Source organism: Brugia malayi (assembly GCF_000002995.4).
Source record: "Brugia malayi strain FR3 genome assembly, contig: Bm_v4_Chr2_contig_001, whole genome shotgun sequence".
Classification (NCBI taxonomy): domain Eukaryota; kingdom Metazoa; phylum Nematoda; class Chromadorea; order Rhabditida; family Onchocercidae; genus Brugia; species Brugia malayi.
Genome location: NW_025062476.1, coordinates 6,805,888 through 6,821,818, shown reverse-complemented (window position 1 = coordinate 6,821,818; position 15,931 = coordinate 6,805,888). Strand labels below are relative to the sequence as shown.

The window sequence follows — 15,931 nt, the reverse complement described above, 5'->3', positions numbered from 1 at the left end:
TATTTCACACCGATTCATCAGATCTGAAAATTAATTGTCGCAGTAAAGGATGAATGAGGGGAAAGAAGTGAGCAGCTACTTTCTTTTTTTTTTCTCTCCTAAATTCACTTCTATAATAAGCCTTAGGACATGTAACTCTGAAGCAGAAATTTTCATTGCTCAGACGACCAATCATCCAGTAAGCAGTAAACTGCAAAATGAATAAATAAGAGCAAAACTTAGGGATAATTTCCAAGATAAAAAGAAAGGATGGAAAGAGAAGTGATTCTCACTTTGGGTCTAAACATTTCAGAAACATCCGATAGAGTTAGCTTAACAATATTTTAGGTTCAATAAAAAGTATGAAAGGTTGGAAATGAACAAATCCGTTTTCTTTACCTTCTTTAATCAGTTTCACTTTTTCAAATGAAATTCATAAGTTCAAGATGAGAGATATCTTAAGAAAGTTATTCTATCATAAAAAAATGATATTGAACGATGTAAACGATTTGATTCATGTAAATTCCTTGCAATTCATTCGAAAATCGAATTTTGAAAAAATAAATGAATTATTAATATGGATAAAATGTTTCGTGTCAAACTTAATGTCATTTTAATTTCCAGAATAGTTAGCAAAACCTCTATAATTTTTTCTAAGGCAGAGACGAAGTGAAGTTTTATTATCTGTAAGTTTAAAATTTTGTAATTAGAAAGAGGATATAAAAAACTGTTTATAGATAAGTGGAAAAAAATTAATTAAAAATTCGAATCTGAAGCAAAAGAAGAAACCAGGTATTAAAGAGAGTAAAGATCAGAATCAGTAGACTTCATGCTAATAATTGAATTATCGAAATAGGACATTACCAAGGTTCTGAAAACATCGCTACGCCCTTGATCATACAATTCTGATAGATTTTAACCAATTAACAATGACATGTGAAATTATTTCAACTTTTTTCAGTAACTTCCTTACCTTAAATGACAACTTTTACACACCGTTTTTTTTAAATAATAATTTAGGAAAGCAGCAATGCAGTTCGAAATTTGAAAAATGCCATTGTAAAGAGTTTTAAATTTGTACTTCGTTTCACTACTATTAAAATTGTAGTGGTAAGGTTACCCAATAACTGAATCATTTTTTTTTTTTTAGGAAAAGAGCGAAAAAGATTAACATTCGTCAATCTGTTAATTTCACCTGTAACACTAATAAAACATTAATTAGGTTAGATTGAGCAGAATGGCTTAACAGTGAGCTTCATCAACTTCTTTCGAAACAAATATTTTGCCTTACCATAAAGTTTAAAAATAATGAAAATGGTTGTTTGGTTCTAATAAACAAATAATTCGATGCAGGACTTTTGTCGAAAACACAAAATCTTAAAAGACTGGAAAATGCTTTTAAAAAAATATGAAAATGAAATGAAGCGATTAATGTGACCTCATGATTTGTATATTGCCTTCGATTTCATCATGATATTTTTTTTTTTTTATATTTCATCGATTTTATATTTCTCTTTATTTATTTATCAATTTCCAAAGAATCTTTCAACTGAATAAGAATTTCTTTGCTTTTACTTTTAATCATATATAAGTCAATTACTTCTTATGAACTTTCCACATGAATGAAGTCCATGCTAATAATTGTTTTTTATGTTATAAAGAGAAATTAATATTTTGTGATATCTGTTTGCAATTATGCGAATTCACCGTTTCATATAAATTTCATGCATGATAAAATATGCAAAATATGTAAGAAATTGATATTAATACTTATTTGACTTTGAGCTATAAGTTTGCAAATTACGAATTATGTCTCAATGATTTATTTTGCTTTTTATTTCTTATTTCTCTGATATTGCAAAATGAGAAAGTTTCACAATATCATATCCTGGAAGATGTGTCACAATGTTCGAAATACTGAAATGATATCTGACGATTATTATTAATTACGAACAGTTCATTTGTTATATCTGATAAATAAATATTCCAATGATTGGATATGTGAAAAGAGTGATTATAATAAAATAATTATCGAAAAATTGTGAGAACAAAATTAATTTTCAATTTATTATAGTTCGATGATTTGTATAATAATGATTTTACAATTTTTGCATAGCTGGCATAAATTAAAATTAGTCAGTAAAAGAGAGTACAGTACATCATGGATAATGGCCCTAGTGCAGATTCGCTGATCTATCTGTGAAGTGGTGACACTAATTGATGACACTGTATGCCGACAATGCTACACGACATTTCCACACTTCCACAAATACATCTATTTCATTCGCTTTGTTCACATTACTCATTTTTTTCACCATGCCACCTTCACATAACAATAATATCACTTACTACAGCCATGTATGTGTACTGCACTCCTTCCAGTCAATTCGTAGTGTAACTGTGTCCGAGCAAATTGTTGTCAAAAACGTTGTCGATACCATAAGAAATAAATAAATTATAGAAATGTTCCGTTGCAAAACATTCTTTCAACTTTTGCTTTCAACAGAAAATAGAAAGATTGAATTTTTGCTTTTTGTTTTAAAAAACAGAAACAGAAAAAAAGGAATTTTCAAGTGTTCTTTTTTTTTCAGTATTGTTAATTTATTAACACTTTGTATGCTTTTCATATAAGAAAGGACTTAGTAAGCTGCAACTTTCACAAAATTTAATTAAACAGCTTATTAGGATGCTTGGCTATATTTAAGCATTTGCTGCAAGCCTGTACTTATGAATTGGTCTATTTCTATATCCTCTTTGGATTTTTGGTCAGACTGAAAAAAGGCGTTATAAATTTGGAGGATTGGGACGATAAAGGAAGACACCTCAAAGCTAAAGAATATTGACTTAGGCATATTCCATCTTTCAATGGGAAGAAAAAATTATCGGAAAAACACAAACGAGTGATCATTATATTAATTTTTTTAGGCAGAAGTGCCATTATAAGAATATTTCTAAGCAAACAATTTGCATTTGACAAGTATTGAGAAAAAATTATTTTTCAGCTGCTCAAAGACAAGAAAAAATTCGAAATAATAAAATATATAACAGAAAATTTTAATAAAAAACCAATTTTTTTTATTTCTCCATTCTGCAGGTATTTAAGTGTTATCAGCTTAAATCGGTTATGTTTCGATTTTATCATTTCTAGTTTTTATGTTTTAAAAGCTTTCATGTACTACCACCTTTTGTAATACAAGACACTAGGTTAAGAACACAATTTGTTCGTAATTTCCCGCACCTGAATTTTTCAACAAATTAACTAAAAATCACAAATATGACAAATTTGTATACATTTACATTTACTCATTTTTTTTTCGTATAGTGATTGAAGAATTGAAAATTGAAGTGATAAGTTACTTTTGAAATCAAAATGATCAAGTTGACATATAATCTGATGTATAATAATTAATTCGATATACAGTGATTACTGCTTAATTCGAGCAAAAATTGAAGAAAAGTTTCTACAGTAAGTGATACTGCAAAAGTATGCTAAATAACTGCTGGATTATTGGAAGCATTATTGGAAGTAGAGCCAAATAATTGAAAAGAAGCCTAAAGGTAATTTGGCAAAAAAAATTATTAATTAAAGGATAATTTAAAATTTGCTGCCATGGAGTATTTTTGTCATCTTCGTTTATCAAATTTACGACGGCAAATGCTTACAATCCCTTTTTCTTAGGCCTCATCTATGCAAGTTCCATATGAACGACGTTTCTCCCATTCAAATAAAAAATATTAAAGAAGAAACAAACAATTTGAATAGTTATTATTTATATCTGAAAATAGAATAAATTGATGATTCGATAGAAAACGACACGGATTGACAAAGAAAAAGTCACAAGCAACAAAAGAATTTATAAATCTGAAATATTTGATATTATAAAATATGATATACCACAGAATGACTTCTTGAGTAAAGTTTTAACACTGAAATAAATGTAAAGGACGAATGAAATGAGCTCTTTTTATTCAAATTATAAAAATTATTATCATCCGTAAGGAAATTTCATTTAATGATGCAATTACAGTTTAATTATATCTAGCATAAATAAGTTAGTTATGAAAAGATCAAATCAAAGCTTATCTTTACTACCAGTTTATTAATATTAAACGTAGCAACATTTAGCCATCAACTAATAATTCCAATGATAAAATTTAAAATTTTCAATGTTTCTTTTAAATTAAATTTATAACAAAATTGAAAGAAAGAATTTTCAAGTGCAAACATTATATTTTTCCTTAATAAAGATGAAATCTATTAGTAAAGATGCATATTTAGTTTTTCAAAGAAAAAACAAATTACTATAACTGAAAATTAGAAAATTAACTGATAAATGAGTAAGAAATAATTCCAATCGTATAAAGAAGATTGAATGGAAATCTAATTGTCACACTTTATGTCACACTCATGCAAAGCCACAATTATTTTTTCATATCGCATTTTGATTTTATTCATAGCCAGCTTTGAACTGCTTAGAAGATTGTTTTATTGAAAAGCAAGAAAAAAATGAATTTTTTTCAACTCAAAGATGAAACAAATGGAATTGAAGTTAGCTTAGTGAATTTTTTGTAAACATTAAAGAATAGTTCTTAAATCCCAAAAAATTGCTCCATTTATTAATACTTTTTTTGCCTGCAAGTTTTCTCTTCGTTTCATTTTGTTTTTTGAAGAAATTTGAATGAGACGTTTTCCAGTGATGATAAATCGAAAAATAGGAAATAAATTTTAGAAATTTCAATGCAAATGAAATTATACAGAGAAATCTCACTTATTATTAATTTGAATAATAATGAGCAATTGGTGATGTTGTTGATGAATGAAGTAATTTGAGCGGAATGGGAAAAAAAGTAGTGATTTCATGCAATAATAACTCTGATGACAAAGTAACGAGAGTTATACTGCTTTATTGCGACAAGCCGTGAAAAAGTGAAAAGCTTAAAAGTGCGCTACTGGTCTTTTCTTTCTTTCAACCACTCTTTTCTTCGAGAATAGTTTTTTTATTTAACAGAAAAAAAATCTCTCTAAAGATCGCTAGTGCAAAATTATTAACTATTCGAAAATTATGACTTTTCATAGTGCCAAATTAAATTTCTCACTTCGAAAAAGCAACCTAAAATGATTTTAGAACAACAAACTTATTTTATTAAAGGCATACTTTACTCTGAGATGGACTGAGATTCTGATTAGAAATACAAATCATTTTAACCTCTTATATGTGAATGCATACATATTTTGAAAGGTCTGCTTGTTTTAGTAATGATAATGTCTTAGTTCAGGAAGTGATAATCGATATTCCCGAAAACTTTTATAACGCATTTCATTTTCTTAAACGAAAAACCAACATTTTGCTGCAATAATTATTAGCACAAGAAATTAATATTAATAAAAAATTTTCAGCTAATAAATATATTGAGGAGAGAGGGGATATTAAAGGGAAAAAATGTGTCATTTTTGAAATCTGAATAAATAGTGTATTCATCATTCGTCCATTGAGATTCATCAATCAAATGGAAAAGGCAAATATTATACGTTTGATAGACAAAGCATTGAAAAACAAAAGTGACAACTTTGGTCTTTAATGAATGAATTCATTTTCAATGCTTCATCATTGATGTTACCTGTCTGTATGAATATATTTGGAAAATAGAAAATACCAATTGCAGAAAGAAAATAATTCGTTTCACAATTAAGGATGGAAGATTTTAAAACATGGGAATTTATTTGATATGTAATTTGAAAGTGCCAATCTGGTTATGAAAATGTGAAATGAATTGGGATTGCAAACTTTAATTTTTATCTCTTTTATCACTAAGAAAATTCGTTAATTCACAATTTTGTGATATTAATTATTTCCTTGCAAACGAAAATTGACGAAAGAATCCGATCCAAAATAATATGCCAGACATGAATCTGTTGTGGACTACTTTGAGAAGTTGAAAAGAAGACAATCATAAAAAATTCCTAAAGACCTTGAAATATTATAAAAAATCAAGTATACACCTATTAAATCATTAAAATTTGCAAAATATTTTTCATTTATTATTAAAAAATATTTCTTTTATTTAATTATCTGAATTCATACCCTAGTGACCAGGGCAAATTAAATTCCTATTGTAAGCTTTAGGTGAATCATTTTACACTAAAAAAGCCCATTAAAATTTATTTGATCTCTCGATCATTTCAAAAAAGACCTTCGCATTAAACTTCTTCATTTTCTTGAGAATGATAAAAAGTCAATAGATCAGCACTGAAACAAACCATAATAAAAAGTGTTTATTAGCAAAGATTTAAAACCATTTGCATTACTTCCAATATCAATTTTCTTTGCACAAAATTTGATGCATAAAATAATCGGAAAAGAAGTTTTTCTGGAAAGTAATTAGGAATATGAAAGAAACAACACAAAACTTATTATGAACTAATTAAATATTAATATCAATCATCTCGAGAATATAATTAAGTCAGATGCACCGACTTAAGTTTTAAGTTCATTGAATGAATTAATTATTCCAGTATTTGATCGATTAATCAAGCTCTATTCACTTGTTACTTCTCAATCTAAATTTTTCAAATAAACTCCAGGTTTTACAACCTTTTTAAAAATTATAAAAATAATATTTGAGATAGTAGAATGAATCGCTTTCATTAAGAACGTAATATTTATTTTAATTTTCAAATATGAGTTCATCAGTCCATATAGAAATAAATCATGCATAAATTTAAAAAATAAAATTTTGAAACTGAGATGCATTAATTTTAAGTCTCAATTTTAATTCAGGAAATATAAATTAAAAATTTTTTCTGAACAATTTCTCAGAAAATGCGGAAAATAGTTGATTAAGGTTAATCAGTTATGCCAGAACTACTGCACTTATTTTCCTGCAAAATCCGCAAAGCGATTAGTTGAACCAAACATTCTATGGATTTTAATTTTGCTTGAATTTTCTTCTATTGTTTTGTTCCTCTCTCCTCATGAAACCTAATATTTAAATGTTGGAATTACTAGAAGAGAAAAAAGAAAGGAAGTTTAAATATGGAACAAATGCAACGTTTTTAAATAATTATCTGTTCCTAAATAATAATTATTTTCTAAAAATAACATTCTTTTCATATTCATTTTAATCGGCCTTGGATTTCTATACATCTTTACGTGATTCTCATTCGTTACTGTAGACGTAAAGAAACACATAATAGTTCCTCAACAGATTAAAAAAATTATTTGTCATTTGATTGAATCAGCAAAGTGAATACATGTTCAGATGAAAGTTAAGTTAACTAAACAGATCTAATGCCTTCAAACATTGTTGTTACCATCCGACTGCGCTAAAGATTTCAGAGGATATGATGATGCAATTAAGAGAAAATGATCAAAAGACATGTTTCCGTAAAACATATCAGTGATCCAGTTCTTATGACATTTTAACGTGATGCGAAATTCAATCGTAATAGTATATATGGGCGGAGAAAAGACTAAAGAAAAGATCTAAAGTAATTAAGAGAAACTAATTGCTTATAAACATTAGAAAAATCTGAATTCTTCATCAATTACGTATTGGCTAAATTCGATCGTTCACTTGCGTCACAATTGCGCCGAATGAGACATCCTTTCGTCTTTTCATGAAGGAAGAACAGATGCAATATTGTTTGCATATTTCATTACTATTTAACCGTTCAACAATAACTTATATCATCAATAAGTATCATCCATAACCGATACTTATTTCTGATTTTTGCCATCTTCATTATAGTTTCGTTTTAAATTCTCTTGACACTTAATACTTTTTCATTTTCTGGACACTTATTTCTTTCTTGTCATCTTTTTCCTTGATGACATTTCTTTGCTCTTTTTGACATCTTAATCTTCATCGTCATAACGTTTTACCTGAATGGTTTTTTTTTTTTTCTTTTTGTTTATATGGGAAGATTATATTGTTAAAAACAAGTTAAATTCATACTTTTAGCATGTGCTTCCTAAATGGCTTCATTTTATGGTCTACTAATGAGTCTATTTCGAAAAACTAAGACCTACAGATAACATACAGGCGGTACCAAGTTAATTAACTTAGTTAATTATAGAACATTCTAACACTGCAACTGCCAGCCTCCTTAAACTGTACTTACATCGTTTCACATTGATGACTTATTTGTGATATATGAAGGATAATTATATAACATAATATGTTGTTCATGTATGTCAATTTTTTTACTTTTATCATAAAGAAATTTTTAAACAATTAATATTTAAATCAAAAGAATAATTAAATTGTCATTGAAAGCAGCAACAAATGATAAATATTCCACCAAAGAATAAATAGATAAAAAAGAGCGGTAAAAAATCCAAGTTGAAAAAGGAAACGGAAATGAAATATTGGACGAAAATAGGTTACCAATGAAATTTGCATAATCAAAGTAAAGAAATACATTCACTATTTTCCCATCAAATAGCTAACCTTGACTTTTGCATCATTCAATTCTTTTTCATTACGCTAACGGTTCAAGAAATTCAAACCTGAAACCTGATAAAAATAATTGTTTTAATCGCCCTTTCTTTATTATCCGATTATTTGCTTTCATTTAGTCTTTTCTCGATTTTCCGTCGTCCCTCACTGTTCTTTGCTTTCTCTATTGACCTTTTTAATATTAGCTATGACAGGAATTCTTTCTACCGGAATGTAAGAGCTGTATTTATTTAGTATTTAGTATTTACATAATATCAAAAAAGAAATTTAAAAAATGACTTGAATGTGCTCTGCTTTTATTTTATTTCACTTATCATGAATACAGGCTAGAAATAACTACCTATTCCCTTCCGTGTTACTTTCCTGCATCTTAGTTGACTGATTATCCTTTAATTAGTAATTCAGAACTTGAACATTATTTTCCAGTGTTTCTCTCCATTTCCGGTTGTCGATGTTTCATTGAATTTGGTACACAATGTACCCACTACTCTTCATTTTATCCTTTCGCACATACTTTTCAAGCTTTCAATTAAGATAGATTCATCATTTATTACAAAATAATTTGTCTCAAAGATAAGCTTTCTAAATGATGGAGTTTAATTAATAGTTGTAAATTGTGATGTTTATAGAAACAAATTCACTATCTGTGATTTCTCTTAGAAGAACATCTCTTAGAAGAACATATGATGCACAATCTTTTCTAAAAAGATTTTTTTGATCTCTTAGAAGAACATATGATGCACAATCTTTTCTAAAAAGATTTTTTTGATCTCTTAGAAGAACATATGATGCACAATCTTTTCTAAAAAGATTTTTTTTATTTATTTAGTTGATGGAAAAATAGAGAGATGAAAACAGTTTTGCAAGGAAAGGAATTCGATGTGAAGATACCCAAATCTCGAGTACCTGTATCAAATCTCGAGTACATGTATCATAAAAATGTGACGGGAATTCTATGAAAAGTAAACAAATTTTAAACATTTTTTGGAATTGCTTTGTTAAATCAGAATGAAATTAGAATGTCTGCCCGTGCATTTTTATAATGTAATGTAAGTTATTTCGAAACGGGTGAAATTTTAACTGAACGCTAAAAGAATATACAAAAATATTATCGTTTGAATCGTTAATCAGTTTAGTCTAATTATATGGTTCCAGATGACCGAAATTTTTAAAATAAAGTGCACCAAAGTTAAAATATGAAACAAAATTTGTGGTTGCTGGGAAGAATGCGTAACAGTTACCCATTGCTGATAGTCTGGTCTGCATAATGATAACAATTACCCACATGCTGATAGTCTAGTCTGTGATAAAATCTTGAAACTTCAAACAGCCGGTGTGAACATAAATCGATGAGTCTTAGCAGTAGATATATTACTTGTTTTGCTAAGGAAGCGCCAATGACTTCAATTATTCATTAAATAAAGGTTTATTAATTGAACTTGTTTACCATAGTCATACATAACTTATCATTACAATGTCACTTGTGCTATCAAGTTTATTACATCGCTTGATTCAGAAAAAATTTGAAATTTTTGTGACTAATAAGTTTTAAATTTATGTATTATTACTTTTTTGTCTTCGAAAACCTCCGTTTTTTTTTCGAAGAATAATTTCATGTCGAATAGTGCGGCAATGCCCTAACATCTTAAAAAAGATTATGATGATAGCGTTAATCTAGAACGTTTGCATGAATCCATTGTTCAAAAAAATTTTTGAATATTATGAAAATCATTAATTAGAATATCAAAAATTGAAATTTGATCAATATTTTAAAATAATATTTTAATTCTATCATCCACTTCTGTTCTCTTTCATATTAATGCAAAATAGTCGCAGTTCCTGTATTCGTTTTAATCCCAATTTAATCCTACAAATTTTAGATTCTTCGCGATAAACAATGATTTTCCTTTTTTTAAGGTTATAATACGAGAAAATTGCATTTGTGTGATATTTTATACCATACTGATCAATTTATTTGTTAATTGTGTGATGATGATAGTTATGCGTACCGGACACGAGAAACAAGTTGTTGATAAATAAAAGAGATACGAAAGAAAAGGATTTTCGTTATCGATAAAGGGACAATAAATCTCACCCTGTTTTCGAGAATAGCAAATATCCAAAATAAGGATTTAGAAATAGGACTGGTTACCATCAGTCATTCGCATACCATTAAAATTTGTATCTTCTAACAATTAATCATATTTAACAGATTCCTATAAATAGTGACTTCTTCCTTAACTATACGATCTTGAGAACTCTCAGGACTGTTGTAAATAGAGCAAAAATGTTCCACAAAATTCTTACTCTTTCTACACTACTCGGATTTACCACTGCATTTCACCGTACGTTTTCGTCTTCTCTGTTTTTTTTTTTTTTGTTTGTTTGTTTATTTTTTTGTTTTCTAACACTACTCGGATTTACCAATGCACTCAGAATCTATGAAAATTTTAATTATTATAGAGTATCGAATACTGGATTGTACAGAGAGTGACAAAAGAACGGATGGCTCATCAGGCAAAATTGGCTGTCATTTGGTTTTGAAAAATGAAGAATTTGAAACGGGTAGAAATGCTCCGGAAGGTTCCGGCTGCTACACAGTTAGCGCGTTTTATTTTCTTCAAAAATGAAATTTGTTTGTGCCTTCATAAGCAATCTCTGTAAAGTTACCTTGCAATTCAATGTGCTGAAGTGAAACCAGTGGTTATGTCACTAGCGATCTAGAATAGAAATTCAATCTTGCCTAATGACTTGAAATCCTTTTTAGAATCCAAACAAACTACTCCAGATTTTTGTAATTACATTCACTACTAAATTCGGTCAATTTAAGCCGTTTCAACAACAATATTCTTGATGATAGATGAGGGCATTTTAATAAAAGTCAAAAGCGTCACATTACGGTATTAATTTATAGCTGAACAATTAACACACTTTTAGCAGATGTCAAAGAGTGTCTCATCACATTTTTTCTTAACAGCAAATGAAATTTTCGATGTCAAGAATGTTCAAAATAAAACTGCTTGTTGTGAACTGAATCAAATTATTGTGAAATCAAATTAAGATGGAAGAACTGTGCATTAAGAATTAGAACAGTGAAGTTGAACTTTACTCTGGTCGTTTCATCTTATGTTTTTGTGTAATGGAAGGAAAAAAAAGAAAAAAAAAAAAAAAAAAACATTTGCTGATTTTTTTTTTCAATTTGATTTTAACAAAAACACAGTTTCTAAACTGGAAGTAGCGGATTTTCTGTAAAATAAATTCAAAAAGCATAATAATTCTTAGTGTTTCAAAATAATCCACCATTGATCTAGCAAATTAATGATCAAGAAATTGCTTTAGCTCGCAGGTAAATTAGCAGATGAAAATGATTTAAGCATTGAATTAAGAATAAAAGAGTAAACAGTGATTCTGTAAACTTATCTCTCTATGTTTTGTGTAAATTCGTTTTTTTACAGGAAGGTTCAGGTGAAAATGCAAAAGTTTTCTGCGCCATTGTTTGTCCAAACGCTCATTTGGTGTTTCATTCAAAGTCGTTGAGCGACAAAAACTGCTTCAAATTCATTTCATACGGAGTAAATTTTGCTAGCCTTTCTCATTTAAAGTATTAAAATTCACATTTAAGAATAACTGTAAATGATCCCCAAGTATTCCCCTTCCCTCAAATTATACATTTCTTATATGACAACCATTACTGATTCTCGCTCTACTTACAGCTCACTCAGAAAGACGGCGATTGGTACTTATGGCGATCAGGAAAATGCCTTAATAGTCCGAAAGCATTTGAAATTGGATGTAAATTCGAGGATCCTTTTGAGAAACAATTCCCTGACGACAATGTGATCTTTAAGCATTTAGCTGCCAGAGTTCGAGCTTATTGAGTGCATTCTATCGAGATTGTATACAATTCTTATGTTTTAGGTTTGTTCATTGAAATACTCTCAAGTAACGCTAAATTTCGACCTTTAATCTTATTTAGATCTAAGTGTTTAACGGCTTGCAAGATTTTGCATGAATTTTCATTTGCAAGAAAAAAAATATTTTTTTTTTTTTTTTTTGCTAGAGTTATAAATTTGATTGTGTTGTTAATGGTTAGATATAAAATGGAAATTTTCCTGAAATTTAATGCAATACTGTAAAGTTTTGGTGGAAGTGTTTTCGGGAATAAGAATATTTAATAATCATTGTAACAATTTTTTTTTTCCATTCTGTGGTCATAGTCTGAAATATCTGAGAAAAAACTACTTTGTTAGATCTTTTCTCAAAACATTTTGGTAAAGAGTTGAAAAGGCATTCAGTTTTTGAAGAGCGATAAAATTCCAGCTTTAATTAAAAATGAAAATTCAGAACTGAAAAAGTAAAGTGAATAGCAGACATAATATTTTGAAACAATTGAAATCTTCCTACTTCTTACAAACTTTTCGATTTTCAGTGAACCCTTTTTATTAAATATCAAAAACTCTTCTTTTCAGAAAGTTTCTTCTCGAAGTTTGTTACTATTTCTCAATTTCAATAGCTTAAATTTTATCACACACAGAGAAAACATTTCTTCGTTCTTTGACAATGAATACCAACAATACTATAATTACTTATGGATACAGACAGACGCATTTTAAATCATTATAATTAAGTTTTATGAAATTTTTGCTAATCAGAGGATAAAAATTAACATAGTCTTGCTAATAAGAAATGAGTCTGTTCTAGTACCATGAAAATCTCTACTTTGGGATTGAATCAACTGTCATGTTACTTTCTCTTGTACGTTATCTTAAACATATTTTTTTGACATATTGAATCTTCTGGAAATTAAAAGTTAACGACAATAACTCATCGGGCATTTATTATAAAAGTTTGCTATTTCCATCCACCCATCTAATTGTAATTCTTTTTTATATATAATTAATTCACTTTACAAATTGATTGAAAAATGATTCATTATTGTGTGACACAAGAGAAGAGAGAACACTTCACAGGGACAATTCTTTTAAATCAATTAGCTCTCGGGACATCAATTTACGAACTTTTACTCTTTGTTCATTTACCAAACGACCGTTGGACGATTGACGATAATTTGTCATGTATTTGGTAAAGGAAAAGCTTCGAGAATTACCTTCAGTTGGTCACTACACTCATTGAGCCTTTCATCTTCAAAGCTCTCATATCCCTCACAAATAATATATCCTTGTCTTATCCTGAAATAAAGTAAAATAAACAATAAAGATAGATTATTAAGAAAAGAAAAGCTTAAAACAAGAAGCGAATTTCAAATGATCTAGAATAACGTCGCATCTGTTCAGGGATATCTTAAATATAAAAAATAATTTTAAAAGCGCATCAATTGTAGAACTGCGAGCAAAAAAGTTTGACAATAAAAATGTTGAAGATTTTCTTTTGGCTTGAAGGAACCAATGCAAAAACGGAAACACTTACTATCTTATCTGTTCGTTATGAGATATTAGATAGTGTCTTAACCTTATGCAGTTAGTAATTAAACAGGCAAAGTAAGATCACTAATACTTTGGAACTGTGCAAAGCACTTTTTACTTTAATTGATCAGGCTTTATTTTATAAAAGGCTTGTTTCCCTTTCTTTTTTTGGAATCAAATTATGATGTATATATACTTTTTATATAAATACATTTTTTTTAAGTCAAGATATTAGATATACATATATGTAGAAGCTTTAAAAATACTTCACTAGACTTGAAATAACTGCTTAAATAACTGATTGAGCTGAGTTAACTGATTTAAAAATTTATTTTCTATTCTTTTTTCTCTCTTCTTCATTGAGCCATACTAAACATATTAACTTTTATTTTTAATTAATTCTTCAATATTTCGGATTTAAATGAACACTTCACCACTATTACATTTTAGGTTTTTAGGAAAATTTTTTATTTGTTATAAATTATATAAGTTATTGTAAGAGTGTGTTCATATTCTTTAATGCCTTCTTATTTACTTTGAAGTAGATTATATGTTAACACTAAACTTTCTTATAAAATTGTTACAAAAATTATGAAATTAAGGTGTGCTCGGATAAAGATTTAATGCAAACTAAAGTAACATTGATAAATATTTTCATCGGTAAATATAATAATTTTAATAATAAGTTGACTTATTCTTCGGAAACGCATCCAATGATGACTGTCGCATTTAAATCACAATAATATGAGCAACCGCAAATTTAATTCGTAAATCTAATATTATTGTCTTTTTTCGAATGGACTCTCTTTACTGCTTTCTACTGCTTAATCATAAAGTAGTAAACCACAGAACATAAATAAATGCGCAATGATCGCATTATTTAACCGTAAGTGAAACGATACAATTAGACATGTAAATCAAATAGACTTGTCGTTTTCTTGAAATAAAAAAATTCCTTAGCTAATTTTACTAAATTCTTTGTTTTGTATTCTTATGATTGAATTGCTGTCTACCGATACATTTTTCACATAAACAGGTTTTCTTGCATCTTTTTAGTAAAATACTACTACTACTACTATTCTAAAGACGTGGACACATCATTTGCTAAAATTTCTCCGTCAAATTTTGCTAATGCTTTCTTGTTCAGAATTGTTTCGCCGTATACAGTAATGCATAAACCGATTTCAGTAAATTACCATTACACGTTTGCTTGTACATTTTTCCGTTTACGACAGTTGAACCTGATTCTGCAACTATATTCTTGAACTGTTAAGAAGGAATTGATATATTATTATTAATTGATTCGATTCAATCAAACTTACAAGAATTGTATGATAAAGTAAAGAAAATAACTTTTAAATTCTCGAACTTTTAGACATAAATACCAATTAGTATGCTGCAAATAAGACTATGCTGGATGATTAAGCAATTTCTTATGAATGAATTTCTTCAATTGTCATATAAGGCAAACAGATGAGAAAACAATTAAAGTGAGAAGGCAGCAAATATTTTATTGATTTAATCAACATGAAAAATCTAATAATGATTAAAAGCCCATATCCTGATAATGAACAATAAAAAAACATTTGCTGAAAAGCGCAGAATGATTGTTTGAGCAAATGAAACAGATTTTATCAGAAACGGAAAAAATAATTTTGCCACGGAGAGGTGTAAAACACTGCCACCATATTTCTTTTGCGCTTAGTGTTTTACACTTCCCTCTGCGATTCCGTTAATAGCACCTCATTTCATCAGAACGATCGCTGATTGTCATTTGCCAACGGTCTCTTTCTTCCAGCCACCATCAGCGCACCATCTCTTTCAACCTCTTCCACTGCTTGATCTCTAATAAAATTCATGAATTCATCAAAAGTAGTATTTCATTTCTATTTCGTAACAGTCCCGCCCTCGAAACGTCCTCCTTAAAATTTATGCCAGTTCAGGTGAAATTTTTATTACTTTACTGTTGCAGTAACATTATGGAAATTACTGCTGCTTGGAATCCCTTTGTCATTGTAATTCAATTTCATATTTCTCGTCTTTTCAAAAACTCTTAAATTTTATCAATA

General features: G+C 28.5%; 1 protein-coding gene across 1 annotated transcript; it reads left to right on the top strand.

Annotated features, from left to right (window-relative positions):
- Positions 1 to 10,726: 10,726 nt before the first annotated feature.
- Bm5603 (Uncharacterized protein) lies at positions 10,727 to 12,317 on the top strand (the record flags this gene model as incomplete). The annotated part of the gene is made up of 4 exons (XM_043078698.1): positions 10,727 to 10,784; positions 10,903 to 11,039; positions 11,895 to 12,011; positions 12,153 to 12,317. 4 exons carry the CDS (start codon positions 10,727 to 10,729, stop codon positions 12,315 to 12,317), a joined length of 477 nt encoding a protein of 158 aa, XP_042934632.1.
- Positions 12,318 to 15,931: the final 3,614 nt, after the last annotated feature.